Source organism: Onychostoma macrolepis, chromosome 21 (genome assembly GCF_012432095.1).
Source record: "Onychostoma macrolepis isolate SWU-2019 chromosome 21, ASM1243209v1, whole genome shotgun sequence".
NCBI lineage: Eukaryota > Metazoa > Chordata > Actinopteri > Cypriniformes > Cyprinidae > Onychostoma > Onychostoma macrolepis.
Genome location: NC_081175.1, coordinates 31,134,429 through 31,161,855, shown reverse-complemented (window position 1 = coordinate 31,161,855; position 27,427 = coordinate 31,134,429). Strand labels below are relative to the sequence as shown.

At 42.0% G+C, this 27,427-nt stretch overlaps 1 protein-coding gene across 4 annotated transcripts; it reads left to right on the top strand.

The window, feature by feature from the left end:
- The first annotated feature begins 289 nt into the window (after nucleotides 1-289).
- Nucleotides 290-27,427, top strand: jak2a (Janus kinase 2a). 4 transcript variants are annotated; one of them, XM_058757677.1, is made up of 25 exons: nucleotides 360-482; nucleotides 727-806; nucleotides 3,494-3,664; nucleotides 8,477-8,600; nucleotides 8,677-8,794; nucleotides 9,476-9,621; nucleotides 9,693-9,984; nucleotides 10,059-10,178; nucleotides 11,590-11,747; nucleotides 12,437-12,548; nucleotides 13,489-13,675; nucleotides 13,750-13,871; nucleotides 14,946-15,080; nucleotides 15,167-15,254; nucleotides 15,656-15,783; nucleotides 16,287-16,425; nucleotides 16,576-16,727; nucleotides 16,803-16,953; nucleotides 20,622-20,755; nucleotides 20,843-21,032; nucleotides 21,888-22,012; nucleotides 22,102-22,274; nucleotides 22,979-23,096; nucleotides 24,103-24,216; nucleotides 24,286-27,427. In XM_058757677.1, exons 3-25 carry the CDS (start codon nucleotides 3,505-3,507, stop codon nucleotides 24,391-24,393), a joined length of 3,294 nt encoding a protein of 1,097 aa, XP_058613660.1. In that variant the 5' UTR covers nucleotides 360-482; nucleotides 727-806; nucleotides 3,494-3,504; the 3' UTR covers nucleotides 24,394-27,427. The 4 variants fall into 4 exon arrangements, with proteins under 4 accessions (XP_058613661.1, XP_058613660.1, XP_058613659.1 ...); XM_058757676.1 differs by having other exon boundaries at nucleotides 363-419; XM_058757678.1 differs by lacking the exon at nucleotides 727-806 and having other exon boundaries at nucleotides 290-419.

Below are 27,427 nucleotides of genomic sequence, written 5' to 3'. Positions count from 1 at the left end.
TTACAGTTTTTTTCTGTATTTTTAATCACATAAACGCAGCCTTGATGAGCAGGAAAGTCTTTTTTAAAAACATCATTTAAAAACCTTACTGATCCCAAACTTTTGAACGACAGTATAAATACAGAGGTTTTGGTTTAATAATAAAAAATTAAACAGAATGAACACAATTTTAGTTTAAATAAGTAATAATACTTTGATTTTCCGCCTTCAACCAATGTCTTTTAAGTCATTAATATGCGACGACGTTTAAGTGGAAGCCCCGCCCACCGACGCTGCTGCGTGTTTGCGTGCGCGCTCCCGCGGCAGCCGATAGCGGTTGGGTCTGTGTTTCTGGGTCCGGATGAGTGTCGGTTCTTTCGCCGCTCCGCCGCGTGACAGCTGGCTTCGGTTCGGGTCTCCATGACAACAGAATCAGCGGAGTGAGTAACTTTTAACCAACGAACACTAACACGCCGAGATGTTAATCAGGGATCAAACTAACGGTAACGTACAGCTGTTCGGTTCGTGTTGTCGTCTGAGGGCTTTGTGCGCTTGTCCTTTAAGATCCACTTACAGGAAAATCCTGTTTCTGTTTCGCTCTGAATCGGGTGGTTTTCCCCTCGTCATCACACATGTGGCCCGTTTCTCAGTCTGCTGTGTGTTTCTCGTATGATCTGTGTTTGTTGTGAAGTTTCTGACCGCTGGAAGTTTGCAGCTTCACACATGGCTGTGGTTTGACTTCGACAGGACCGGAGCGTCTGAACCTCGCAGCGGCAGAGCTCGGCTTCAGTGTGAACGGGACTCCGATGGACTGAAGCGGGTCTGAGGTGAGTCCGGGTTGATTCTTCACCGTAGAGAGGTTAATGAAGATCATCTGGTTGTCGTGTGTAGAAGTGAAGCGGGTTGTCGAGGCAGGAGCTCGGGAGTGTATCTCCGTGGGCAGCTGCGATAATAACCGTGTTCTTCTGCAGATAACGCAGCTGCGCGCGACCGATAACGGACCGGACTCGCGCGGGCTTGTTTTCATCCGTCCGCGTGCCTTCATCGGACCGTTTCTCACTTTCTAGCTGTGTGTTTAAAACATGTATTTAGTTACCACTTGAACCATGTCATTCATACACTCACACTCAAGTGTACTACAAGCGGTGACTAAATACATTGTTTAAATACAAAGAGGCGCGATTTAGTTTATATTCACTGTTTCCCAAAATAGCACAGTTGAGTACATTGAGAAGTACTAAAGAATCGTTTTTAGTGTATTAAGTACAAAATTAGTGCGCGAGCACTTTAAGTACATTATGGACAAACTGTACAAGCTCCAGGACTTGATTGAGACACGCACAAATCCTCCTTTACTGTGGAGACTGATGACAAACAGCTGTGAAATCAGAGGAGAACCCTGTGTTTCGAGATCACTGATTCCAGACCTGCTCTGCTGTTTCTCTCTGTGCTTCATAATTACATGCATCAGTGAATCATATCAAATCAGATGAGGTTGAGAAGTGACTCATTCAGATTGCATGGCATTCACACATCAGAGCGATCAGAAACCTGCTCCGTTTGTTAAGGAGGACAGAACCGCAGAAGAACCCGTCGTGATGAGTAACCTGTGAAAGCTTGTGTTTGCAGCAAGACGAGTGTATTTAAGGCTCGTTGTTAAAACGACCGTCTCCTGATGGAATAACTAGTTTCAGTTTAACTGCAGCTTTAATGGAAACATGTCATTAACTTTTCAGGAAAAACCCAAGAGACCAGTGACACACACACACACACACACATGTGATTAAATCAAGCTCATTTTAATATTATGCACTAGCTCTGTTTTCACTTCCTCTTTCTGATCGGTTTGACCACAAGTTCACAGTGAACGCACACGGATCCTGACGTCTGAGCAGCGTCTCGTTACGCTGCGTGTGAGTCTCCACACACTCTGTTGTTGTGGCATCCGCTATTTCAAGCCGGACTGTGATTGTTCAGTTTAGACGGGTCTGGCTGGAGGATTGTGGGTAGAGTCATACGGCAGAGGGTTCTGTGTGTTTGTGGACTATAATAACTACAATCAGACGCCACCAGATGAAAGTTTCTGTAATGTTCCTGCATCAGATCAAATCGAGACGGTCGTTCATGTTAAAGCAGACTGATGTCCGGACGGAGCGACCTGACGGCCCGAGCCTCAGCGCCGTGTTTGTTTGCTGCATTGATTCCCCAGAGGCTCGTTACAGTCGTCGTAAAGCTCCACTGACTCTCAGAAGCTTCGTTACTCTACAAATCACATGATAACAAGTTTTACATTAACTATATAAGAGTGGAAGCCATTGTCACACTACACAAACATGCTTATTTTAGTGTGTAGTTTCTGAACTTCGCCTTTTTCTTGCATGTGGTTTTCAGCTGCACAGCGTGTGTGTGTGTGTGTGTGTGTGTGTGTGTACGACTGTAGGATGAGATTTAAAAAAAAAGACACAAATATAGAAAGTGTCGCTGTGGGACGAGCAGCAGACTGATTTCTGATCCACTGCTTCATTTAAACATTGAACACCGTCAGACTCAGTGTTGGGGGTGTAACACGTTACAAGTAACGCGAGGTACGTAACCAGATTACTTTTTTCAAGTAACTACTAAAGTAACATTACTTTAAAACTAACAACAGCAGTACCGGGGTTACTTCTTCAAATGAAGTAGGGCATGTTACGTTGTTTTCCATGCGTCGACTGACAGCGCTTCTGCAGACAGAGCATTATTCATTTCACTTTTGGTGTGTTGCCAGTCAATTAACATAATGCATTACTTTCCATAAAAAGTGACACAATTAGTAATGCATTACTTTTAAAAGTAAATTTCCTCTACTGTAGAGGAACATCCAGAAATGTCAAATCTTTTTTTTTTTTTCTAAAGCACCTTTAACAACTCGTGGTTGACCTAAAGTGCTGAACAATACACCTGAAGTCAAACAAAATGAAAAGACGTCAAATGTCAATGCTGTCGTCATTTATCACGTCACTCCGAAGCCGTGTGACTTTGAAGTGTTGAGCAGGATGTTTATGTCGCTCTTTGTCATACAGTACAGACAGATGGAGATCAGCGTCGAGCTCCAGAAACACATTAAAGCGTCTGTGACCGTCGTTCACACGACTGCTGTGCTTCAAAGTCTCTCTGATCATGTTTTCATTCAATCTGATCTGCATTTATATTCATTTAAAACACAAACTTCAAGCATGTTTCACTTGGTTGACATTCACTTTTTCCTCAAATATTTTCGAAGACATCTCTTTATGTGTTCACAGAAGAAGTAAAGTCAGCAGAATTTGATCCTCTTTCCCTCAACTCTTTAATGACATTTATCAGATGCTTTTATCCAAAGCGAGTCTAAGCTGATGTTAAACACATTAGTGTGACAATTATGCATATGTTTGCAGAGTTGAGATTCAATTTAACATTTTTATTTATTTTTTTTCAATAAAATGAGTGTATCAAAACTTGTTTTAAAGTACAGACTGTGTGTGTTTCTCATCAGGGGAAGTATAAATGGCTTTGACGGCGTTTGTGAGCATGGAGCCGTGTGACGGGCGTTTGGAGAAGCAGGCCCTGCAGGTGCGTCTGTACCGAGACGAGGCGAGCGCGCTGACCTATCCGGCCGGAGAATACGTGACCGAAGAGCTCTGCATCAGCGCCGCCAAGGAGTGCGGTGAGTCCTGACCCATCCTAGCAATTACAGGGACAGTTCAGCCAAAAATGAAAATGTCATGAATTACTCGCCCTCAAACCTCACCCGTGAGACCTCGGTTCAGCTTCAGAACACTAATTAAGATGTTTCTGATGAAATCCGAGAGCTCTCTGACCCTTCATAGACAGCAATGCAGCTGAAATGTTCCCAGACCCAGAAATGCAGTAAGGACATCAGTAAAACGGTTCACGTGACATCAACAGCTCAACTGTAATTTTACAAAGCAGCAAGAATACTTTTTGTGCACGAAGAAAACAAAAATAACAACTTTAATTAACAATTCTCCTCCTCCAAATCACGTCTTCTGCCATTATTAGGAGCACCTCTGCCCTTAAAGGGGTCATATAATGCCCATTTTCCACAAGTTGATATTATTCTTTAGGGTCTTAATGAAAAGTCTGTAACCATAGTTTGGTTAAATTTCTCATTGGTAGTGTAAAAAACACCTTTTCACTCTGTCAAAAACAGCTCTTGTCAGAGCAAGCGGTATTGTGTCCTTCTCCTTTAAATGTTAATGAGCTCTGCTGACTCCGCCCCTCTCTTCCGAGCCGCTCTCTGAGGGACTGTTTACTTTAGCCGCATTCATCGTGAAACTTGCTAATTAGCACATTATTAGGAAAGGCCATTTGCAAAGATTCATTTAAAACCCCTTGTACTCACTTCTTCTGGAGGTGAAGCTGGATCACGAATGATTCGCACGAACATAGACGCATTAATGTAGATGGAGGGCGCATTCCCTTCAGAACCAAACCTAATCCTCTTCAGCGGCTCAGATGACGGGAGTAAAGGACGACTGCTATGTTCATTATTACATCCAACAACACAACACCTCGATCGCTCAGGAGTCATTCTGGTCTACATCTGCTCCGGCGGTGAAGCGGCTGATGACAGCTCACTCAGCGCGGCTCTGAGGTACGACTCCAGTGCAGTCTGTGCGGAAACCTGCTGTCAATCAACTATCGTGGGAGGGGCCTGTCCGTGTGACGTCACACAGACAGACGGCTCGATTTGAGAAAGGGGTAAAGATTTTAGTAGATTTAAAAAAAAAAAAAAACACTGGGTGGATTTTTATCATTATAGGGTGGTTGTGTACACACACTGCCAACACACATTTATGTTCAAACAACTTGTAAAAGTGCGTGTAGCATTATATGACCCCTTTAAACATTGCATGCGTGTGATGCTGCTGATGTAGAAGCCTTGTACAAGCCTTGTTTACGTGCGAGGGAACATACATGCATGCGTCCTCATACTCTATAATGGCGCCCTAGAGCGACACGAAGAAGAATTGTTGAATAAAGTTTTTTTTTTTTTTTTTTTTCACATAAAAATGATTCTTGCTCGTAAAAATTACGGTTGAGCTGTTGATGTCACGTGAACCGTTTTACTGATGTCCTTACTGCGTTTCTGGGTCTGGGAACATTTCAGCTGCATTGCTGTCTATGAAGGGTCAGAGAGCTCTCGGATTTCATCAGAAACATCTTAATTAGTGTTCTGAAGATGAACCGAGGTCTCACGGGTTTGGAACGACACGAGGGTGAGTAATTAATGACAATTTTCATTTTTGGGTGAACTGTCCCTTTAATACTGACGAACAGAATTCACATGTCTGTACTTTGTATGTTTGTGGGAACTTCATTCCAGATTATTATGACTTTACTCATCCAAAAAAAAAAAAAAGACATGTGAGTGTGCAGATATAAGCAATCATATTTTATTTCTTCATAAAACATCATTAGTTAATTGTGTAACTGCTGGTGTTCTCAGAAACACTGAGCGGCTCGCATCATCTGCGGTGTGTTTGCAGCAGACAGACACCGACGCCGTTCTGTGTGTGTTTCAGCACTAAAATCAGAGCGAGGCGTCCCCTCGAGTGAGTGAGGCTAACTAGCTGTTAGTAACCATGGGTTAAGGTTAGTGGTCGACAGATATTGGTTTTTGACAGCCGATGCTGATATCTTGGAAAGCAGGGCGGCCGATATAAAGCCAATATAATTTAATTTATTTTAATGAATATTTAAGAAACTTTAAATCATTTGTAAATGGATTTAAAATAAATGTGTAAAATAAACATACTTAAGATGACAAATTAATTTTTCACAAATAAATAAATATTTAATAAAAATAGAATTAAAAAGGAAGTAAACACTGTAACCATCAGGGCACTCAGTATTCTGGGAAGTTTGTGTGCTTTGGGAATCAAAATGAAGCCGCGGTAACATTAATTTTACATACAGAACACAGTGAAAATGGCGTGAATATGGCAGTGTGCAAATGCATAAAGCACAGTATAATTTGAGATCACGAGTTTAATTTGTCGATCGTGCGTCTCCAGTGAACCTGAACTCATTCAGTTCGGTTCGTCACGCAGAGAACACGCGATCAGGCTGTAAACAAATGCACACTTCACAAGATCTCACAGCTGGATTCATCTGCAAGGTTTGTGAAAATAAATGTTTATTAGACATTCAAAGCTCTGTTTAAATGATATAAATGCGTATTTGCTGAATTCTGATAGGAAACGAGGAAGTATTATATAATATAAAAGCAATTGTTTTAATATTTTTTGTATACCTTTTAATTCATTTGTTGAACAGTTCTTTCTGATTATTAGACAGATTTCTATCCGTATTAGACAGAGCTGTTAACAGCGACAGTAAACAAGAGGAAGAATGTGAGAGCTGTGTCGGCGGCGTCAAAATAAAAGTCCCGCCTCGAACACATCGGCCAAACAGAAAAATTTATGGGCCAAAACCGATATTTGAAAAATGCCAAATAGTTACGGTGCAAATTTAGCAGAGAGGAACGCTCCACCGTCTGCTGTCAGTAGATGAATAAAGCTGAAACAGAAGTCAAAACAAGCAGCTGTCTGTTGGTCAGTGTGGTGAATATGTGCGACCTGTGAACCTGTTGCGAAATCTGCATGAAGAAATCCAAAAATGAGCTGAACGCTGGTGAATGTGGTCAGATCTATTCAGTCGATCAGTCTGTGCACATTAGATGCAGAAACATCTGAAGACGCTTTAGCTCAGCAGTACATATATCAACTTTAAGTTTACAAACATGTCTTTTTCCAAATGTATTATAATAATCTGGTGAGATTATAGTGTGAAGCAGAAGGTCTGATCTCACCTTCATCAAGTCAATTCGAGCAACTATTCATAGAAAAATCCATAGAAGAATCTGAAACGATGACCTGCAAACTACCTTAAGAAATGTGCACAGGATGGTTTTGATTGTGTTAAAATAAAAATAAATGACCTGAGAAGAGCCTTTCATGGCATTGACAGCAGTTGAGATGTTCATGGGCAACGTTTAACGCTTGAGTCGTGGGGCAAGAAAAAAATGCAAAAAAAAAATTCTCAAAAAAAGTATTAAACCAATGTCCTGCCTTGCTGCACCGCATTAAAGCAATCAATACAGAACAGTCAAGAATAACTTAAACTTGCCATCGTTTACAAAACTGTGGACCAGCTTTGACTCTCGCTGCTGATTTAACCACATGTGTGTGTGTGTGTGTTCTGATTAAGTGTCCAAAGAAACTTTTTTTTGCTCCTAATAATGGCAGAAGACGTGATTTGGAGGAGGAGAATTGTTAAATAAAGGTGTTATTTTTGTTTTCTTTGTGCACAAAAAGTATTCTTGCTGCTTTGTAAAGTGTAAATGCATGAAAAACGATCAGTTGTGAGACTATATTCAAGCCAGTCATTAATCAGCATTCCCTTCATTCCTTCGTCTGCACTTTGTTGTAAGATGATTCACGAGCGTGCAGAACTGCACAGAAACTCTCACAGATGTTTTCAGCGGCGAGTGAATTATGACCAACTTAAACGCCTCTGATTGGCCACTGCGTTCAAGAAATCACCAGATATGTCTGTGATTGGCTACATTGCTCAACACTGCAAAAACGGGCTCGGCTGACCGCTCCAGATCTGCCACACGAGCGTCAGTGTAACGAGCGACGCAGTGTCAGAACGATGTCAGAATTCACTGAAATGACATTTAATAACTGCGGCAGTGATAAACGACGTCACCACAGTGAGCTGCTACCACCTTTAGAGCAGTCTTACTGTGGCTCGAGTGTTGCTGTAGACGGGCAAACTTCCTGTTCCCACTGTTACCACTTCCTGTTTACCCCTCTGAGTGTTAAGGGCATAAGAGCGTATATGTGTGTGTGTGAGAGAGTGAATGTGTGCAGGACACACCCTCATTTACTTCCTCTTTTAATTCAGTTCCTTCTTTAATGCTGCAGCTGCCGTCCATCTGTCCTCCTCAAACACACACACACACACACACACACACACACACACACACACACACACACGCGCAGACACACACACAGACACACACATACATGTTCGTTTTTGTGAAAAGTGGGGACTCTCCATAGGCGTAATGGTTGTTATACTGTACTTACTGTATGTGCTATTGTCCTACACCAACCCTACACCTAAACCTACCCCTTACAGGAGACTGTGCATTTCAACTTTTTTGAAAAAAACTTAATTCTGAGTGATTTATAAGCGTTTTGAAAAGTGGGGACATGGGTCAATGTCCTGAGATGCCACCTTCACCTTGTAATACCTGCCATACCCTCGTCATTATACACATCTATGTCCTGACTTTTCACAAAAACACACACACACACACACTCATAAACACACACACACACACACACACACACACACACACACACAAACACACAGAGTGAGCGGATGTGTTCTCAGGTCAGAGGTCACGCAGCCTCCTGATGTGTTTATGAATGATTGACAGGTGTCAGTCCCCCGTACTGCAGTCTGTTTGGACTCATGAGAGAGCGAGACCGCGTGTGGCTTCCGCCCAATTACATCCTCAAGATCGAGGCCTCGGCCAATGAGACGCTGTTGTTCCGGATCAGGTGAGCATCATGAGGTCAGCTGCAGCACTGATGCATGCTGGGATTGGCAGCTGGATCTAATCCTGTCCGTCTGCAGGTTTTATTTTCCAGGCTGGTACGGCAGCGGCTCGAACTCGGCCCGCAGGTACGGCGTCTCCAAGAGTTCAGAGGCACCTGTGCTCGATGACATCACTGCGGCGTACCTGTTTGCTCAGGTGAGGACGGAGATCCACGCTACTGATGTTCAGAGCCCATGGAGTTTTCTCCACACTGATAGTCATTAGACAACACAACAATGACTGCTGTATTGTAAATATTGTCAGAATAATGAATTATAAATGTGTCCCTGCAGCACAAAAGCAGTCATAAGCAGCACAGCTATATTTGTAGCAATAGCCAACAATACATTGTATGAGTCAAAATTATACATTTTTTTTATGCTAAAAATCATTAGGATATTAAGTAAAGATCATGTTCCATGAAGATATTTTGTACATTTCCTACCGTAAATATATCAAAACTTCATGTTTGATTAGTAATATGCATTGCTAAGAACTTCATTTGAACAACTTTAAAGGTGATTTTCTCAATATTTAGATTTTTTTGCACCCTCAGATTCCAGATTTTCTAATATTGTCCGATCCTAACAAACCATACATCAATGGAGAGATTATTCAGCTTTTCAAAAAAATTGACCCTTATGGCTGGTTTTGTGCTCCAGGGTCACATATAGAGGTCACAGAATTGCGGTCCATGTTAAACGTCTCCACTAGTTCAGGGTCATTTGGGGTCAGGGTTCGACTATGAATCTTGTTTTTCTCAGTCCTGATTACACGACAGCTGCTGCTGGAGTAATACACACACGTTTATTGTGCAAACCTGTCTGTCCGTCTCAGTGGAGGTCAGATTTTCTGAGCGGCGCGGTCAGCGTTCCCATCAGCCTGGAGTTTCAGGAAGAGTGCTTGGGATTGGCTGTTCTTGATATGATGCGTCTGGCCAAAGAAAAAGCCAAGTCACCCGTTGACATCTACAACCACAACAGGTGCGTTCACCCGTGACCTTTGACCTGCCGCTGCCCGTAGAGTCTGAACTGATCTCTGTGTTTATTTGCAGCTATAAGTCGTTCCTTCCGAAGAACATGCAAGCGCACATCCAGAACCAGCACTTTGTGACCCGGAAGAGGATCCGCTTCCGCTTCAGGAAGTTCATCCAGCAGTTCAGCGCGTGTAAAGCCACGCCGCGAGACCTGAAGCTGAAGTACGTGGTCAGTCTGGAGACGCTGCAGGCGGCCTTCTACACCGAGCAGTTCCACGTCAGCGACGCGTCCGCAGGAGACGTCTGCATCATCATCAGCGGGAGCCGCGGGATCCGCTGGAGCCGAGCCAAAGAGGCCAGAGACCGAGAGGTGCGGAGACTTCACGGTTGACACACACCGTATATTCTGAGGAGAGCGGCTCTGACCCTCTCTGTCTTTCTCAGGATCCGCAGGTTTACTGTGATTTCTCAGACGTCATCGACATCAGTGTAAAGCAGGGCACTAAAGACGGGTCAGTGGAGAACCGGATCGTCTCCATCAACAGACGGGACGGTCAGACGCTGGTGAGGTTCAGTCCGTCCTCGGCTCAGATCCGTGTCTGCAGCGCAGTGGCATGGCCACGAGGGGGGGCCTTGGCCCCCTCATTTACATGTCCGGCCCCCTCAGATTTCTGAATCAGAACCTTTTAAGCCTTTATCACACTTCCAAGTTCGAAATGCAGAAGATTCGAATAGTAGCGCGGGGCCGTTCACGTCGCGCCTAAAAACGTGTGGAAAACGCTCTGTAGCTTGGGTGCTATTCTTGCGCTCCCGTGGCATCTGCCGTCGCTAAGCAACCTAGACCCGTGCTCTCCATGAAGACGCGGAAGTTTGAGCAAAGGATAAATGGATTTCCAGCACTAAAAATCACTTGCGCTCTGCTACTAAATTGATTTAAAATGGCTCCCTGTACAGCTGCGATCAGCTGTTCCTCCATCTCGCCTGAGCTTTCAAAGCTGTTACGGGAAAGGATGAAGCTGATTGGTTGGTTCTTGTCACATGACCCAAGTTGAATTGTTTTTATCTCGATGTGGTGCAGACACGCCTGGAAAAAATGTACATTTGAAATAACAGATTGAGCGCGCAAAAGAGGCGATACGTGAACGGCCCCTAAAAGAGCGTCCGCTGCAGCTGTGTCTATAGCACGCCGTTGTTGTGGATTATTTATGTAGAATTCAGCACAGATACGTCTTCTAAAGAAACCAATCTCGGTTTACAACAACTAATTGAGTGTTATGAAACCAAGGAATATGTTGTCAAGATATCCCGATGCGTATTTGTAACTGAAACAGAAGCGCGCGAGCCGCACTGTATTTCTTCACAGTCTGATCACATTACTTCACCACAGAACAGCGAGAGAACGATACAAACAACATCACATTAATAAGCATTAGAATTAGCCAAAGCTTAAAACATTATTTACGACTGAAGGCTGTATAGAAGGATTAAATTAAAGGTTTAGGGCAAACTTGTTGTATTAAATATAATTTTTCATGCGCTGACTTTATGATTTAAATAAAGAAATATTTCCAGCCCATAGACGATAATTAAAAATAAAGTTTGATCATCTTAATCGAGTTATATTCTCTGTGATTGCGTGCAACGATTGAATGTCATTATACTGTGAACAAGAACGGGAGGTTAATCACAATAAATATAATGAAAAAATAAACAATATAATATTAAAATGAACTCAGTCCGAGTATTCCTCAGGCAGTAACTTGAGCCGCGCTCGTGCGGACGCGAGTATAAACCAGGCTTTAACTGTCATGCTATCAGCTTCCACACGCCGCACAAACACTTGAAAATGCACACATTTAATATTTACATTATAGCCTACATGTAATATAGAGCAGCCCCCTCATTTTAAGATGGGCCCCCCCGAAATTACAATTCTGGCTACGCCACTGCTGCAGCGTCTCTCTGTGTCCCGCAGGAGCTGGAGTTTCATTCTCTGAGCGAGGCGCTGTCCTTCGTCTCTCTGATCGACGGCTACTACAGACTGACCACAGACGCTCATCACTACCTGTGTAAGGAGGTGGCGCCCCCTAGACTGCTGGAGGCCATTCAGATCAGCTGCCATGGGCCAGTGTCGTGAGTACACTCTCACACACGCACACACACGCAGACACACGCAGACACACACACACACACACACACTCTCACACACACAGACAGACACACACACACACACAGACACACACACACACACACAGACACACACACACACAGACACACAGACACACACAGACACACAGACACACACACACACACACACACTCACACACACACTCTCACACACACAGACACACACACACGCAGACTCACAGACACACACACACACACACACGCAGACACACACACACACACACACACACACACACACACACACTCACACACACAGACACACACATACATGTTCGTTTTTGTGAAAAGTGGGGACATCCCATAGGCGTAATGGTTTTTATACTGTACTTACTGTATGTGCTATTGTCCTACACCAACCCTACACCTAAACCTACCCCTTACAGGAGACTGTGCATTTCAACTTTCCCCAAAAAAACCTCATTCTGAGTGATTTATAAGCGTTTTGAAAAGTGGGGACATGGGTCAATGTCCTGAGATGCCACCTTCACCTTGTAATACCTGCCATACCCTCGTCATTATACACATCTATGTCCTGACTTTTCACAAAAACACACACACACACACACACACACACACTCACACACACTCACACACACCCCCACAGTCTTCAGAAATGAACTGTTTTCTCGGGTCAGGACGGAGTTCGCCATCAGCCGCTTGCGCCGATGTGAAAACCACAGGGGTGTTTATATCCTGAGGTGCAGCCCAAAAGATTACGACCGGTACTTCCTGTCCTTCGTGGTTGAGGTGAGTGTGTGTTTATGTGGATTATATCACAGGTCAGAGGATGTCTTTATCTCGATCAGTCCCCAGCAGTGATTCACCTTTGTGCTACCTTTTGGACATTTTTGTCCAAAAAATACCTTTTCAATACCTTTTGGACAAAAATGTCCCCATTGAAACCCATTAAAACTGCTATTTTTAATTGCAGTGCCGTTTAACTGTAAAATGGTGCAATTTTTATTAATAGGCTTTCATTCTGTTGGCAAGGCTTCAACATTTTTTTTTTTTACTATTTTTTTTTTTATCAGATGGTGCCATTTTTTTCAGGTTTGGCCTGTAAAGCAAATACTCGCTTTATTCCTGTTTTCTGTTTCTGCATATTATAGAGCCAGTTGGACAAATAATGCAGCTGTAAATGTGTGGGTGTGTTGGTCTGGATGTCAGAGTGTGGTTTCTATGTCTCATATAAAAAATTGTGTGTTTGCGTGTGTGTTCTTGTAAAATTTGAGAGAGAAAAACTCCTCGAGTGCACCAGCGGGGCTTTGCTGGCATCTAATGGGGAAAATTTGGTACTGCGCCCAAACTAAATCTTACTGAAAGCTCATTTTTGGAGATATCAACCTCAAATTTGGAATACAACTTTATGGCTTTGATTTTCTACATGTTTCATAAAATATATATTTTATATAAAATTGTTCATAAATCATTTACATAAACTTAAACCTCTATAACGTTTTTTTGGTTTCACTTTAACTTTTTTTACTTCAACAGTAATCTGCCATGGGTCTTCTTTAAAATGAGATCAAACTTAAGTCTGTGCTGCCAAGCTTCAAATTTTTATGATGTTTTTTGACATGGACATTTTTGTCCATTATGGACCTATGTGTAACTTTTTCTTATTGATGCACAAGGGTTAACTCTCAGCTCAGTGTGTGTTTTATTGATCATCTGTGTGTGTGTGTAGTCCGAGGGTCAGCTGGAGTTCAAGCACTGTCTGGTGGTTCGCTCGCTCTCGGGAGAGTTTGTGCTGAACGGAGCTAAATGCAGCTTCAGCAGTCTGGGTGAACTACTGCAGCACTACCAGAAGGAGGCGCTGCGCTCCGACACGCACGTGTTCCAGTTCAGCCGCCGCTGTCCGCCGCGCAACAAAGGTCAGACGCGGATCTCTGCTTCGGATCGGACGCTCTGTTGGAAGAGTGTGAGTGACGTGTGTTTGTGTCTGTAGATAAATCCAATCTGCTGGTGTGCAGGACCAGCCTAACCTCGGACGCGTGTCTCTCACCGTCTGAACTCAAACACGTCAACCAGATGATCTTCCACAAGATCCATAAAGAAGACCTGGAGACGGTGAGTCTGAACACACACACACACACACACACACACTGACGCCCTGCAGAACACAGATCACACCAGCTACGTTCACACTCTCAGCCCAAATCATTATTTGTGAATCCGATTGGAATCTTATCTGAATGATTAATCGTCTGCACTGTGTATCACAGCTGTTCAGATCCGATTCGTTGTTCAGATTGTTTCATTTTACAGAGTATTTCTATAGTAGTGATGTTGCGTTTATATACTGTACTGTGCAGAAGTCTGAGAGCACTAGTATTCTAGTATCAGTTTTTTGTCTGATCTGATCATCATCAGTGTGTCTGGAGTGACATGAAGAACCAGAACAAACTGAGACTAAATCCAGAAGAACTGTGTCTCAAGACGCTTCAAGAAACCTCCTGCAGAGCTACAGTGCTGTTAAACGTTTTAGTCACTTGTGTAAAAATGCTGTAAAATGAGGATGCTGTCAAAAATAATGTCATAAATAGATTTTCTTTATCAGTTAACTTCCATTAACTAAATGAAATGAACATGTGTTGTGAGCATGCTTTGTGTTTAAAGCAGGTTTTGTCCTCGCTGCACTCGAGCAGAGTTTCTCAGGAGCTTCGCAGGTTTCTTGAAGCGTCTTGAGACACAGTTCTTCTGGATTTAGTCTCAGTTTGTTCTTCATGTCACTCCAGACAGACTGATGATGATCAGATCAGACAAATCTCACTGGATTATTACAATTAATGGCAAACACTGATATTTCCTCCTGACACACTACAGCAAAAGATAGAAATAACTGACTTAAAACCATTATTAGCTTCTGATAATACAGGTGCTCTCAGACTTCTGCACAGTACAGTACCTACGCCAAAAACAACAGCAACAGCTACATATGAATGTGGCTTTAAAAGGATTTCATGTGTCTTCTTGTTTTTTTTCAATCACACTTGCTAAATATGATTGGATTCCAACTGGAAATGCACAAAAATCAGATTTGGACAGTCTGAACAAGGCTTTTCTGTTCATATCACACCTGGATATGGAAGTGCAGGTCATCTCTTTCTGATGAGGTTACTGTAATGTTTTCTTGGCGTTCAGAGGGAGAGTTTGGGTCAGGGAACGTTCACGCAGGTCTTCCGCGGCGTCCGGAGAGAGTGCGGCGATTACGGAGAGATCCACAAGATGGACGTGGTGCTCAAAGTCCTGGATAAAACCCACCGCAACTACACTGAGGTACTGTGGGAAAAACACAAGCGTCTTTGTCTTTCTCTTCGTGAGTTTGATCAGTGCGGGACGTCACGGGTTTCTCTCTCTCACAGTCCTTCTTCGAGTCGGCGAGCATGATGAGCCAGCTATCCCACAAACACCTGCTGCTCAACTACGGCGTCTGTGTGTGCACTGATGAACGTGAGAATCTCACACACACACACACACACTCTCTCTCACACACTCACACACACACACACACACACACTCACTCTCTCTCACACACTCACACACACACACACACACACTCTCTCTCACACACTCACACACACACACACACACACACACACACACACACACACACACTCACTCACTCACTCACTCACTCACTCACTCACTCACTCACTCACACACACACTCACTCACTCACTCACTCACTCACTCACTCACTCACACACACACACACACACACACACACTCATGTTTGTTTTAGTGGTTTACGGGGACTCTCCATAGGCGTAATGGTTTTAAACCACAAATACCAACCCACACACACACACGTGTGTTTCTGTCAGGTGTGTAAGCGTCTGCGTGTCTTTCAGACATCATGGTGCAGGAGTATGTGCGCTTCGGCTCTCTGGACACGTACCTGAAGCGAAACCGCAACACCATCAACATCACCTGGAAGCTGGAGGTGGCTAAGCAGCTAGCATGGGCGCTACATCACCTGGTGAGCGACAGTCACAGCAGCAGTGTCGGGGGCAACGCATTACAAGTAGCACGAGTTATGTAATCAGATTACTTTTTTAAACTAGTAAAGTAACGCATTACTTTTTTAATTTAGAAGGAAATATCCGAGTTACTTTTTCAAATAAGTGACTCCAGTTCCTGTGTTTCTCATGTATCGGACAGCTCTGGTGTTGCCATGTTGAGAGAAATCAGGAGTAAGAACATGATCTTACTGTAGTTCTAGACTAAATATCAGCATTATTTACTCATCTCACCTGCACTAAACACTTACAGTGTTCCTCACAAGCAATAAAAACACCCAAATGCAAACTCAGAATATTATACAAACCTGCAATAATTAAATATGTTAAATGAGACAAATATTATTTATGTATTTAATCCCATTTTATTGACCGATGTCTTTGCTGCTCAAAGTTTCCCCAACACTGCATGGCACCAGACTGACGAGAGACGTGATAATCACCGGCTGTTTCTGATCCGCAGGAGGAGAAGAACCTGATCCACGGAAACGTCTGCGCCAGGAACGTTCTGGTGACCCGAGAAGAAGACCGAAAGACAGGAACGCTTCCCTTCATCAAGCTCAGTGACCCGGGGATCAGCATCACCGTCCAGCACAGAGAACGTGAGCGAAGACGTATTCCTGTGGTTTAGAAAACGAGTCCAGTCTGGAGAGGACAGGAGTGAATCCAGACAGCAGCGCAGAGCTGGCTTATTGAGCGCAGAAGAGCCGTGGTGTTTCTCCTGACGCGTGTCTGTGCTCTTCTGTCTGTAGTTCTGGTGGACCGGATCCCGTGGGTTCCTCCCGAGTGCGTGAAGGACAGCAAGAACCTGAGTTTGGCAGCAGATAAGTGGAGCTTCGGCACCACGCTGTGGGAGATCTACTGCAGCGGAGAACATCCGCTCGCCGCCTACGACGTGTCTAAGGTGCAGCGGTCCTTCCGCGCTTCTGTCTGCGCTGCGAGTCGCTGACTCTGACCGATGTTCTTGTGTGTTGCGCAGAAGCTGCTGTTCTACGAAGACAAGCACCAGCTTCCAGCTCCGAAGTGGACTGAACTGGCCAGCGTGATCAACAGCTGCATGGAGTACGAGCCGCTGCAGCGACCCTCGTTCAGAGCCGTCATCCGAGACCTCAACAGCCTCTTCACGCCAGGTAACGCTCACCACACGCACCGCGCACAGTTAGCATTTCTAATCGACAGAGCCTTTATTACAGTATAGAATATATTTTCTGTCTCTTTCTGTGATGAGAAGCCACATCAGATCACAAAAGGAAGCTATTTCAAACACTCGACTGATGTTGTGAAGTAAAAACAAGTTATAATAATAATATGTTTTATTTTTATAGCGCCTTTCAAGAACCCAAGGTCACTTTACAAAGTAATACAAGCAATTGGCAAACATAATACACCAAACAATCAGAAGAAACAATCATACAAACAAGTGTTGACAACAAGGAACTACAATTAATTAACTACAAGAGGTCTCGCAATCATTTGATGAAAAGAAAAACAGAGAGGCAGAAGAGTTATTTAGAGAACAAAGTGAATAGATGAGTTTTAAGTTGAGACTTAAAGGTCTGAAGAGAGGAGGCAGCACGAGCATTAGCTTATTCCATAGCTTAGGGCCCATAATACAGAAAGCTCTGCCACCCACCGTAGAGAGTTTACACTTGGGCACAGCAAGCAAGTTATCATTGCTAGATCTGAGAGTCCGTGCAGGAACATATGGTTGCACTAACTCGACTAGGTATTGAGGTGCGAGGCCATTATGGGCCTTATAAACTAAAACTAAGAGTTTGAACTGAATACGTTTGTGCACAGGAAGCCAGTGAAGTTGGTGGAGGATGGGAGTGATATGCGCAGATTTTTTATTAAATGTAAGGACTCGAGCAGCAGAGTTTTGTACCATTTGGAGACGATTAATAACTTTGGCAGGTAAGCCGCTATATAAGGAGTTACAGTAGTCCAATCTAGAGGTTATAAAAGCATGAATAACAGTTTCAGCATCTGCAAAATTAAGTGAGGGACGTATACGGACAATATTTCGCAGTTGGTAAAAGCATGATTTAACAATCTGACCAATGTGTGAATCAAAGCATAGCGCAGAGTCAAACAACACCCAAATTTCGCACAGTTGTTGAGGGCCTAATCTGGACACCATCAATATCTATGAAGATGTCATGCTGGGAGGAGCTCTGAGATTTAGAGCCAACTAGCAGGATTTCAGTTTTGTCAGCATTTAGTTGTAAAAGTTATCTGACATCCAGGTTTTAAGTTCTTGAAGACACAAAACAATAGAAGGGGGTGGGCAAACTGAGCTTGGTTGAACTGTAAAATAGATTTGAATATCATCAGCGTAACTATGAAAATTGAGACCATGACGTCAGATGATCTGACCCAGTGGCAGCACGTAAATGAGAAATAAAAGTGGACCAAGTACGGAACCTTGGGGTACACCACGGGAAATAGTGGCAGTCCAAGATCGATTCTTATCTATCCTTACAAATTGCTGTCTATCCGATAGATATGATGTTAGCCACTGAAGAACAGCACCATTGATACCTATAGCAGATAGTCGAGAAAGAAGTATAGAGTGACAAACAGTATCAAAAGCTGCACTCAGATCAAGGAGAACCAGGATACTGTGGGCACCTGAATCAGAAACCTTAAGGAGATCATTAACCACTTTTAAAAGTGCTGTTTCTGTACTGTGAGAGGGACGGAAGCCAGACTGAAACTGCTCATAAAGATTATGTTTCTCTAAATGAGACTGCAGTTGTGCTGCAACTACCTTCTCAAGTATTTTAGCAACAAAAGGGCATAACCAGTGGCAAGAGATCTAGTTATTATATGAGTAATAGGCTGGATGAGTAAAGGCAAAAGGGTTTTGAGTAAGTATGTTGGAATAGGATCAAGTGTGCAGGAGGAGGAGTTAGATTTGATAATCAGTTGTTCAACCGCAGATATATTTGTGGGTAAGAAAGTGTTGAGCGGCTGACCTATCAGACATGGAGAAAGGTGGGGAGAGACAGATGGGGAAAAATCTTGGTAAATGTTATCAATTTTACATAAGAAAAAAGACTGAAAGCTTTCACAAAGATCAACAGAGCCATTAATAGCTGCAGATGATGGTTTAACAAGTTTGTTGATCTCAGAGAAAAGGGCTTTAGGTTTACACTTAGCTTTATTAATGACCGTAGAGATAGGTAGAGCGTGCAGTGTTAAGTGCTTCTTTATACTTCATTACTGAATCTGAAAAAGCAATAGCATGCACTACAAGGGAGGATTTTTTATGAAGTCGTTCATAACGCCTACATTCAGCTTTCATTGCTCTAAGTTCAGGGGTGAACCAGGGAGAGGAGTGAGCAAAAGGGACAGTTCTAGTTTTTAGTGGAGCAAGATCATCCAAAACATTACAAATAGTTTCATTATAAGTTGAAAGTATCTCATCAGGGCTCAGGAGGTTGAGTGCGGATGAGAGAGGGGAGGCAGCAATAGCAACAGAAAAGTTGTCAGTGGTTACAGATTTCAGGTTACGGTAAGAAATAGTGGTTTTAGTTTTTGGTTTCACAAGGAAAACCAAAGACAATAAGTTTATGATCAGAGATGGCCATTTCATGACCCTGAGCACCAACATTGTCAATACCAACAGTGCAAAGCAAATCAAGAGTATGAGAATGTGAATCCGTGGGAAAATCAATATGTTGTGATACATCAAAATAATCTTTAGTAGTATTACAATCAGAATCAACATGTATATTAAAGTCACCTAGCATTATGATTCTGTCATGCTTGGGTTAGAAGTTCAGTCAGCTCAGAGAGGAAACTCGAGTTATGTTTAGGGGGTCTATAAATCAACAGAATCAGAAGTGGAGCAGGACCAGCAAGTTTAAAGGATAGACATTCAAAACTTGAAACATTAGGAACATCATATTTGGTCATTTTATAATTGTTCTTAAATACCACAGCCAAACCACCACCTCTGCCAGTGAGACGAGGTTTTGTCAGATAACTATAACCAGGAGGAGTTAATAGATTAAGTTCAATGAAATCATCCGACATCAGGTTTCAGTTAAAAATAGTAAATCCAGATTTCTCTCAATCATGATGTCACTCAGCAGTGTACCCTTGCCATTCATGGAACGAGTGTTCAAAAGGGCACAGTTGTGTCTGCGTGGCACATGCATAATATCTCCGGTTAAGGGTATGAGAGTACGGACATGATGGAGAGTCACATCATTACTATGGTAACGCCTAGATCTGTGCGACCAGATCACAGGTATTGAAGAAAGAGCGTTGCAATCATAAATCCACCGACGTTTTGCAGACCGATGGATGTAACGTGGACGACGAGTAATTCCGAGGGTTTTACACCATTTATATGTAGATATATCCAGATGGGAGGAACAGTTAAGGTGATGCAGCTGCGATAAGTTATAACAAAGATCCATACTATCAATGCAATTAATGTGAACCAACACAAGGCTGGCTACAACTAGTGGCTCTTGTGTAATGATCTCTTTTGTTGGACAAGTTTAGAAAGGCATGTCATTACAAGAGAAGACGCTCGGAGTGTGTGTGGCCTTTTCGAATATAAGCGTGGAGGTGTTTCCTCATCTCAGCATGTGAACTCACACACGCACGCACGCACGCACGCACACACACACAGAGTCAATTCTGAGAGAAATAAAACACACAGATATTATTTAAACCCAAAACCAAAAAAACGCAGTTCACAAGCACATATTGAACTGTGGATGTCGTACCGAACAGCTTGATATTATATTGAGAATAATAACCCAGCGTCTCTGTTTCTCAGACTACGAGCTGCTGGTGGAGAGCGACACGGTTCCCAGCAGGCATCGGGCCCTCGGCCTCGCCGGAGCGTTTGAGAACCAGGAACCCACTCAGTTTGAGGCCAGACACCTGATCTTCCTCCAGCTGCTGGGGAAGGTGAGCCATCATCATCATCATCATCATCATCATCAGCGCTAGCGTGTCAGACGTCACTCCCGTGTGTGTGTGTGTGTGTGTCTGCAGGGGAACTTCGGCAGCGTGGAGAAGTGCCGCTACGATCCGCTGCAGGACAACACGGGTGAAGTGGTCGCGGTCAAGAAGCTGCAGCACAGCACGGCCGAACACCTGCGAGACTTCGAGCGAGAAATCGAGATCCTGCGCTCGCTGCAGCACGAGAACATCGTCAAATACAAGGGAGTGTGTTACAGCGCCGGTGAGCATCTGTCTCAGGGCCCGGCAAACCCCTTCTGTTTTTTCCTAATTTCCAAATTGTTTGTTTTCCGTTTTAATTTTTCTTTTTTTCTAGAATCTGTTTTAATGGTTAAATTGAAAAAATGTATCAAAAAGCATGTCTAATTAATTGAAATCATGAAACTACACAATTTAACAGCATTTTGTTAAAAGTAAATTACATTTTTAAGGCTCTATGAAATACATTTTAATACTTTTTTCAAATTCAGTTTTATTTTTACCAAATTCTGTGAATGTGTTTTCCATTAATTTTCAGGATTCCATTTTCAATGGATTTCCAATAATGTTGCAATGTTTAAAATAACGTTTTAATAATATTTAGTAGTAGTGTCATAACAATAAGCAATATATTTCTGTCAAGTTAAACCTAACTTTTTATTTTGACAGGTTGCTGTGAATGCCTTTAAGTTCCTGTGTGTATATGATATGATAGTTTTTGTCAAAAGAAATGGTAAAATGCTCATAAAGTGACTCTCAGAGCAGTTCTAGAGATTGAAATGATTTGATCATATATTGAGGCAGAAAACACCGCGAGCGTCGTGTGTGTAGTGAACGAAACATTCATTCACACAGAGACATGCAGGAATCATATTCAGATGGTATTTTTGCAGCTTAATATTCACATACACTTTCTATATTGCATTTTGGTTTAATTTTGCCGACTTTTTATTTATTAATTCCAAATTGGGCAAGTTCCCTGATATTCCGCGTTATACAGTAAATTCCATTTTTATGACTGGATCGTGTGAGATCATAGGGTCCTGCTGTCTGCAGCAGAGCATGCTGGTCCTGATTCACTCTCTCCGTCTGTCTTCAGGTCGTAGGAACTTGCGGCTGGTCATGGAGTTTTTGCCGTTTGGTAGTTTGAGAGATTATCTTTCTAAAAACAAGGAGCGTTTCGACCACACGAAGCTGCTGCTGTACACGTCTCAGATCTGTAAGGTGCTGGAACGCCTGTCTCGCACACATGAAGATTGATTGAGGAGAAGAAGAGCTGGGCGTCACGTGTTTGCCTCTCTGTGTTTGTTCAGGGGATGGACTACCTGGCGTCCAGGCGCTACGTCCATCGAGATCTGGCCACCAGGAACATTCTGGTGGAGAGCGAGTTTCGCGTGAAGATCGGAGACTTCGGCCTGACTAAAGTTCTTCCTCAGGATAAGGAGTATTACACCGTCCGCGAGCCGGGCGAGAGCCCCATATTCTGGTGAGGAGATTCACAAACGCTCGGCTGAAGCTGCGTGAGGAATGATCCAGAACTGCAATGATTTTCTGCCTAATGAAAATGAAGCGTTTTTACTAGGGCTGGCACAATAAATCCATGCATCGCGAACAGTAACTATACTTCAGTTCTGAGATTTCCGGAACGCATGGCGGTTCTCTCTGGAGTGGATTCTGAGCTCAGTTCTGAACAGCAGGTGGCGCTGCGTGCTCCAGAAACAGCCGCACTCCGCTTGCTTCCACCACCTGAACACAAAATAATCATTCACCGAGTTTGAAAAGGCTGACGCGAATTACAAGGATGTTCACAGTGGGCTGTTTACATGAATCTGGTGTCATAAAAGCTGAAGTGCAGGTACATCTAACCGCTTGCATGACTCCAGAGCGTTTGAGAGTGCAGTTAAAAACTAGCCTACAGCGCCACCTGCTGTTATAAACTAAGCTCAGAATATTGTCCCAGCCCTACTTTTTACATGTGACTATTAAAACAGATTCCTCCCCAGTTCTCATCACTACTGACAATAATGAGAATTACAAAACTAAAGCAGTGCAAACTAAATCTTCAAACTGGTGTAAAAATAGACTTTAATTCTCCTTCCAGATTGTCACGATGGTTGTTACAGGATGAACTCATGATCAGATGTGTTTTTGTGTTGATGATGATGATGATGATGATGTGTGTTGATGAAGGTACGCGCCGGAGTCTCTGACCGAGAGTAAGTTCAGCGTGGCGTCGGACGTCTGGAGCTTCGGAGTCGTTCTCTACGAACTCTTTACATACAGTGACAAAAGCTGCAGTCCTCCAGCTGTAAGTGACCGACATCATAACATCATAAAGTTACCAGAAACCAACCATAGTTCATGGACCGAGTAAATCAGAGGATCTGCACTATACAAGACCCCAGACTCATACACGTCTGCTGGCTGCAGTAATAATAATAATCACACACCATGACAGTCAAGACATGAAGGAATAAACCGTAACAGTAATTCACAGGGATGTGATGATATTATCAATATCGTGATATTGCGATCGATATGATCGTGGTCACGTGACGATACGAAGCGATAGGTCTTCCGAGCCAAACGTGCAGTTTTTCAAATATATTGAAACTTCTTCTTCTCATATAGAAGGTGTTTAAAGTTGTGTTTTGGCCCAGAATCTGAAAGCACAATATAATGCCTTCAGCTTCAGACGATCAGCTGGCGATCCGCTGTTTTCTGCTTTATTTCAGCGTTTCACTAGATTTTTGTAAGCTTCGAGTTTTCCTTCAAAATAAAAGCTTAAAGTGCAGAATATGAATTACTGACAGCGAGCGGTTTAAATGCAGTCCAGACTCAAAATATCTCTCTCAAGTGTAGAAATCATTGTGATTTCTCTACTGTAGTGTAAAGCAGAAATACACCTATGAAATATTCATTTATTTATTTTACAGAGCAATTGTTTTACAACATATGGCTACTTCTGTCATTGTTATTATATTCTAATTAGCTTGTCTTCCTGAAACAGCAGTGTGAATGTAATTTAGACTGAGACAGTATTCCTCTTTAGAGTTCAGCTAGAAGACTTTTCTCTGACTTAAGTTCTCTTAGTTAAGATCACGGGATGCAGCTCTTAATTTTTAACTCTCAAAGTGCATTAGATAGAATAATTTAACTTTTAAAATGTACAAAATGTAATTTTTTTTCAAATTCTTAATGTCTTTTTTTTCTTTTAATATTGTAATAAATAACGTGTCATGTAGTTCGTACTGTAATATTGTCGTACGGTGAGGTTCTGGTGTGGTTCGTGATCGCAGGTGTTTGTGTGTCAGGTGTTTATGGAGCAGATGGGCGAGGACAAGCAGGGTCAGATGATCGTTTATCACCTGATCGATCTGCTGAAGCGGAGCTACCGTCTGCCGGCTCCTGACGGCTGTCCAGCCGAGGTAAAGACCGCGCGGCCGCGAGCGCATCACAGCGAGCGGAGAGACTGACCGTCTGTGTGTGTCCCACAGGTTCAGCTGCTGATGAGGGAGTGCTGGGCGGCGGAGCCGGGCGATCGGCCCTCGTTCAGAGATCTCACGGAGAGAGTCGGCTCCATCCAGGACAGCAAGATCGTCTGACACGAACACGCTGAGCGACCTCCAGGAACAACGGAAAGGCTTTACGTAAATTCTGGGAATTCTGGGATGCCGTCTGTTCTTTCGCTTTATCGGGGGTTTTCAAACTATTTAAAAGCCAAGGAAGCAGAAATATGATGACGCCCTTAATAGAGCCCTATGATTTCTGCGATGTGGAAAACACAGACGGAGTCCAGTCATAAAAACAGAGTTGACCGTATAACACGGAACAGGCAGGGTTCCGCTCGAAGCCGAAGGTCAAATTCTCGGACTTTCACGGACTAAAAAGCTGAGCTGATAATATAGCTGACCTATAATGAACAGGAAAACAGGCCGCTGTTGTGCCGAGCACTTTTTTTGCTTTTATCCATTAAATGCACTTTGATATTTTTATAGGGTAAACGTACCTTAAACTCACCGAAATCTACACCGAGACCTTTCTAGTGCACAAGATACTGGTTTCAGTACAAACAGTTGTTAAAATAAAATATTAATCTCTCACACAAAAATATTTTATTTAATTTTAAATGACAAAAGCATTTCAATTAAGATATACATCATTAAATTCAAAAACTCTGGGTTCATTTCTGTGTTCTTTCCACCCCTGTTCCCATTAAACTCACATCATGCTTTATTAAAACTTTGTTTAAGGAAAATGTTTTATTTGAAGGTATAAAGTCAATCACAAAAACAGAACACTAAAATCAAGCAACAAGGCATTCAAGTCGATCAGTTATATATTCATAGTGAAATGTCATCTAAGCAACATCTAAACTAGTCCAGCTAAATAACACATTCATAAATCAGATAAAACAAACCAATAAAACATGTAATTCATGAGGATGAACACAGAAACTAGCCTCGTTATGAACCTCTTATTTATCTTTAGTCTCTTAAGGCTGGAATACACATGATTTTCCTCAGATTTACAGTCTGGAGAAGCCAAAGATCAGAGCCGGTCTGCAGATCTGAGCCACAGAATCCAGAGGAAATCAACTGACTTAAAGTGACAACCATCAGTTGATATTTAAAGTGTGTTTATGAAGTATTTACAGACGCTCCGTGTGGAAGAGCTTAAAGAGAGCACTGAGCTTAATGGAGCAGCAACTATTTTTTAATAAATTTCATGTAATGTTTATTAAAATGACAGGATTTTGCTAAATAAGTAGTCTAGGTCATGTATTAAGGTCATACATATTTTAATATGAACAACTATTATTAACAATATTTATGAAATTATACCTTTTCTTATAAAATAATATGAAATCTTTAAAAATTGTAAAACGCTGTAAAACCACAGACCAGCAATAAACGGTCAACTTATAATATTATGGATGTAAAAGTACAAGCCAGTAATGCCTGTGAAGTAATATGTTAGCGTAGCACACGATCTTATACAGCTAGTCCGCTAACTGTGTTCTGTAGCATCTGCGCTGTGTTGCTGAAACTATCTTTTGGAGCTAATGTCATTATTTCTCACATCCAAGTTCCAGGTTTATAATATGCAAAAGTCTGAACATTAATCTCTTAGTTTTACAATAAGTAGTGAAACTTACCCAAAATAAGGGCTTAAACTAAAAAACGCACATTTAAGGAGCTCCTCGTTTGGTGAATGTTTTCAGACAGAACACATGGAGACCCGTATCTCAGCGTGCGATGATCTGATGGACCTCAGATTACAGGAGGAATATAGTAACAAACACCGCTGGTTAAGACCTCGAGTAAGATAATACATTATTTTTTCTTTTTATAATCTGATCTCAAAAATGGAAGTGTGCTTAATAGGTACGTTTACCCAAATTTTAAATACTTAAAAGATCACTGAAATTAATGTTTTATTCCTTCATTTGATAACCAGAAAAAGTTAAATACACAACACCATTTCAAAAACAACATTTCATAAGGCTATTTTAAGAATAAAGTTGTTTTTATGCATTCAAATAATTTGGTAACAATATAACATGGTGAGAAAAAATTAAGCATTTCATAGGGTCCTAAACACGTCATTTTTGTTCAACTTTGAATAAATTGATGTGAAATTGCATATGTTTCATGATTTTAATTAATTCTACTATTAAAAAGGAGTCCAGAAAAATTAAAATGTGAAAAAAGGAATTTGGAAAAAATCCTTCCTTCAGTGTGACGTTATAAAGACACGAAGCACAGGGTGATATAACGATAAAAATAAGATCTGATTTGTGTTTTCCACTCAATATAAGAAGATCATTTTCAGATCAGTTCGTATGTATTTCTGTGTTGTTGTTCTGTCATTATTTCGTGAATTAAAGTTTGAAAACCCCTGGATGAGCTGAACGTCCCTCAGAAGATCAGACATCATCAGACTGAAGTACTGCTGTCAGACCATTCATCACATCCAAAATAAACGCTTTGTTTACATTATACATGAGTGTGCACAGTGTATATATAAACACACACACGCATGTAAATATTTAAGAAAAATGTTTATTTTAAATATATTTATATTTAATATAAATATATACATGTAAATCCATGTAAATATTTTCAAAATATATACTTTGTGTATTTATACATAATAATAGTACACCGTACATATATATTATATAAGCAAAAACTTATTTTGGATGCTATTAATGGTTGGACAGCACTAGTGTACAGTAATTATAATGTGTGCAGTTTATATGAGTCTGATGTTTGTAGATATTTGTGTGTAGCGTTTTTTATTATTTTCAGTATTTTTGTGAGTGTGTTGGTTTGGTGTTCAGACTGTGAGCAGATCCTGAAGTTAAACACAGTGACCCTGTGTTTAATAATCAGCCAATCAGCTCCTGATAATCATATTTTAGATGCATGAGATTCCAGCGCCACAGAGAAGCACAGCAGTTCATCTTCATCTCAAACACCTGCGTTTCTCTGCTGCACGGACTCAGTGTGAATGCACTAAATGATTGTTTTATATTATTTTTCATATTTTTGTACTGAATGTTAAAGATGCTCCAAAGATATGAAAGCAATGTTTACTTTTTTCTATAAAACCAAGTAAATAAAACCATTTTGC

What these genes read in the sequence shown, in the direction of transcription:
- jak2a (XM_058757678.1), top strand. Translation starts at nt 3,505, where the DNA reads ATGGCTTTGACGGCGTTTGTGAGCATGGAGCCGTGTGACGGGCGTTTG. An exon ending in GACGGGACGGTCAGACGCTG is followed by an intron (nt 10,179 to 11,589) that starts GTGAGGTTCAGT and finishes TGTGTCCCGCAG; the next exon opens with GAGCTGGAGTTTCATTCTCT. An exon ending in CCCACCGCAACTACACTGAG is followed by an intron (nt 15,081 to 15,166) that starts GTACTGTGGGAA and finishes TCTCTCTCACAG; the next exon opens with TCCTTCTTCGAGTCGGCGAG.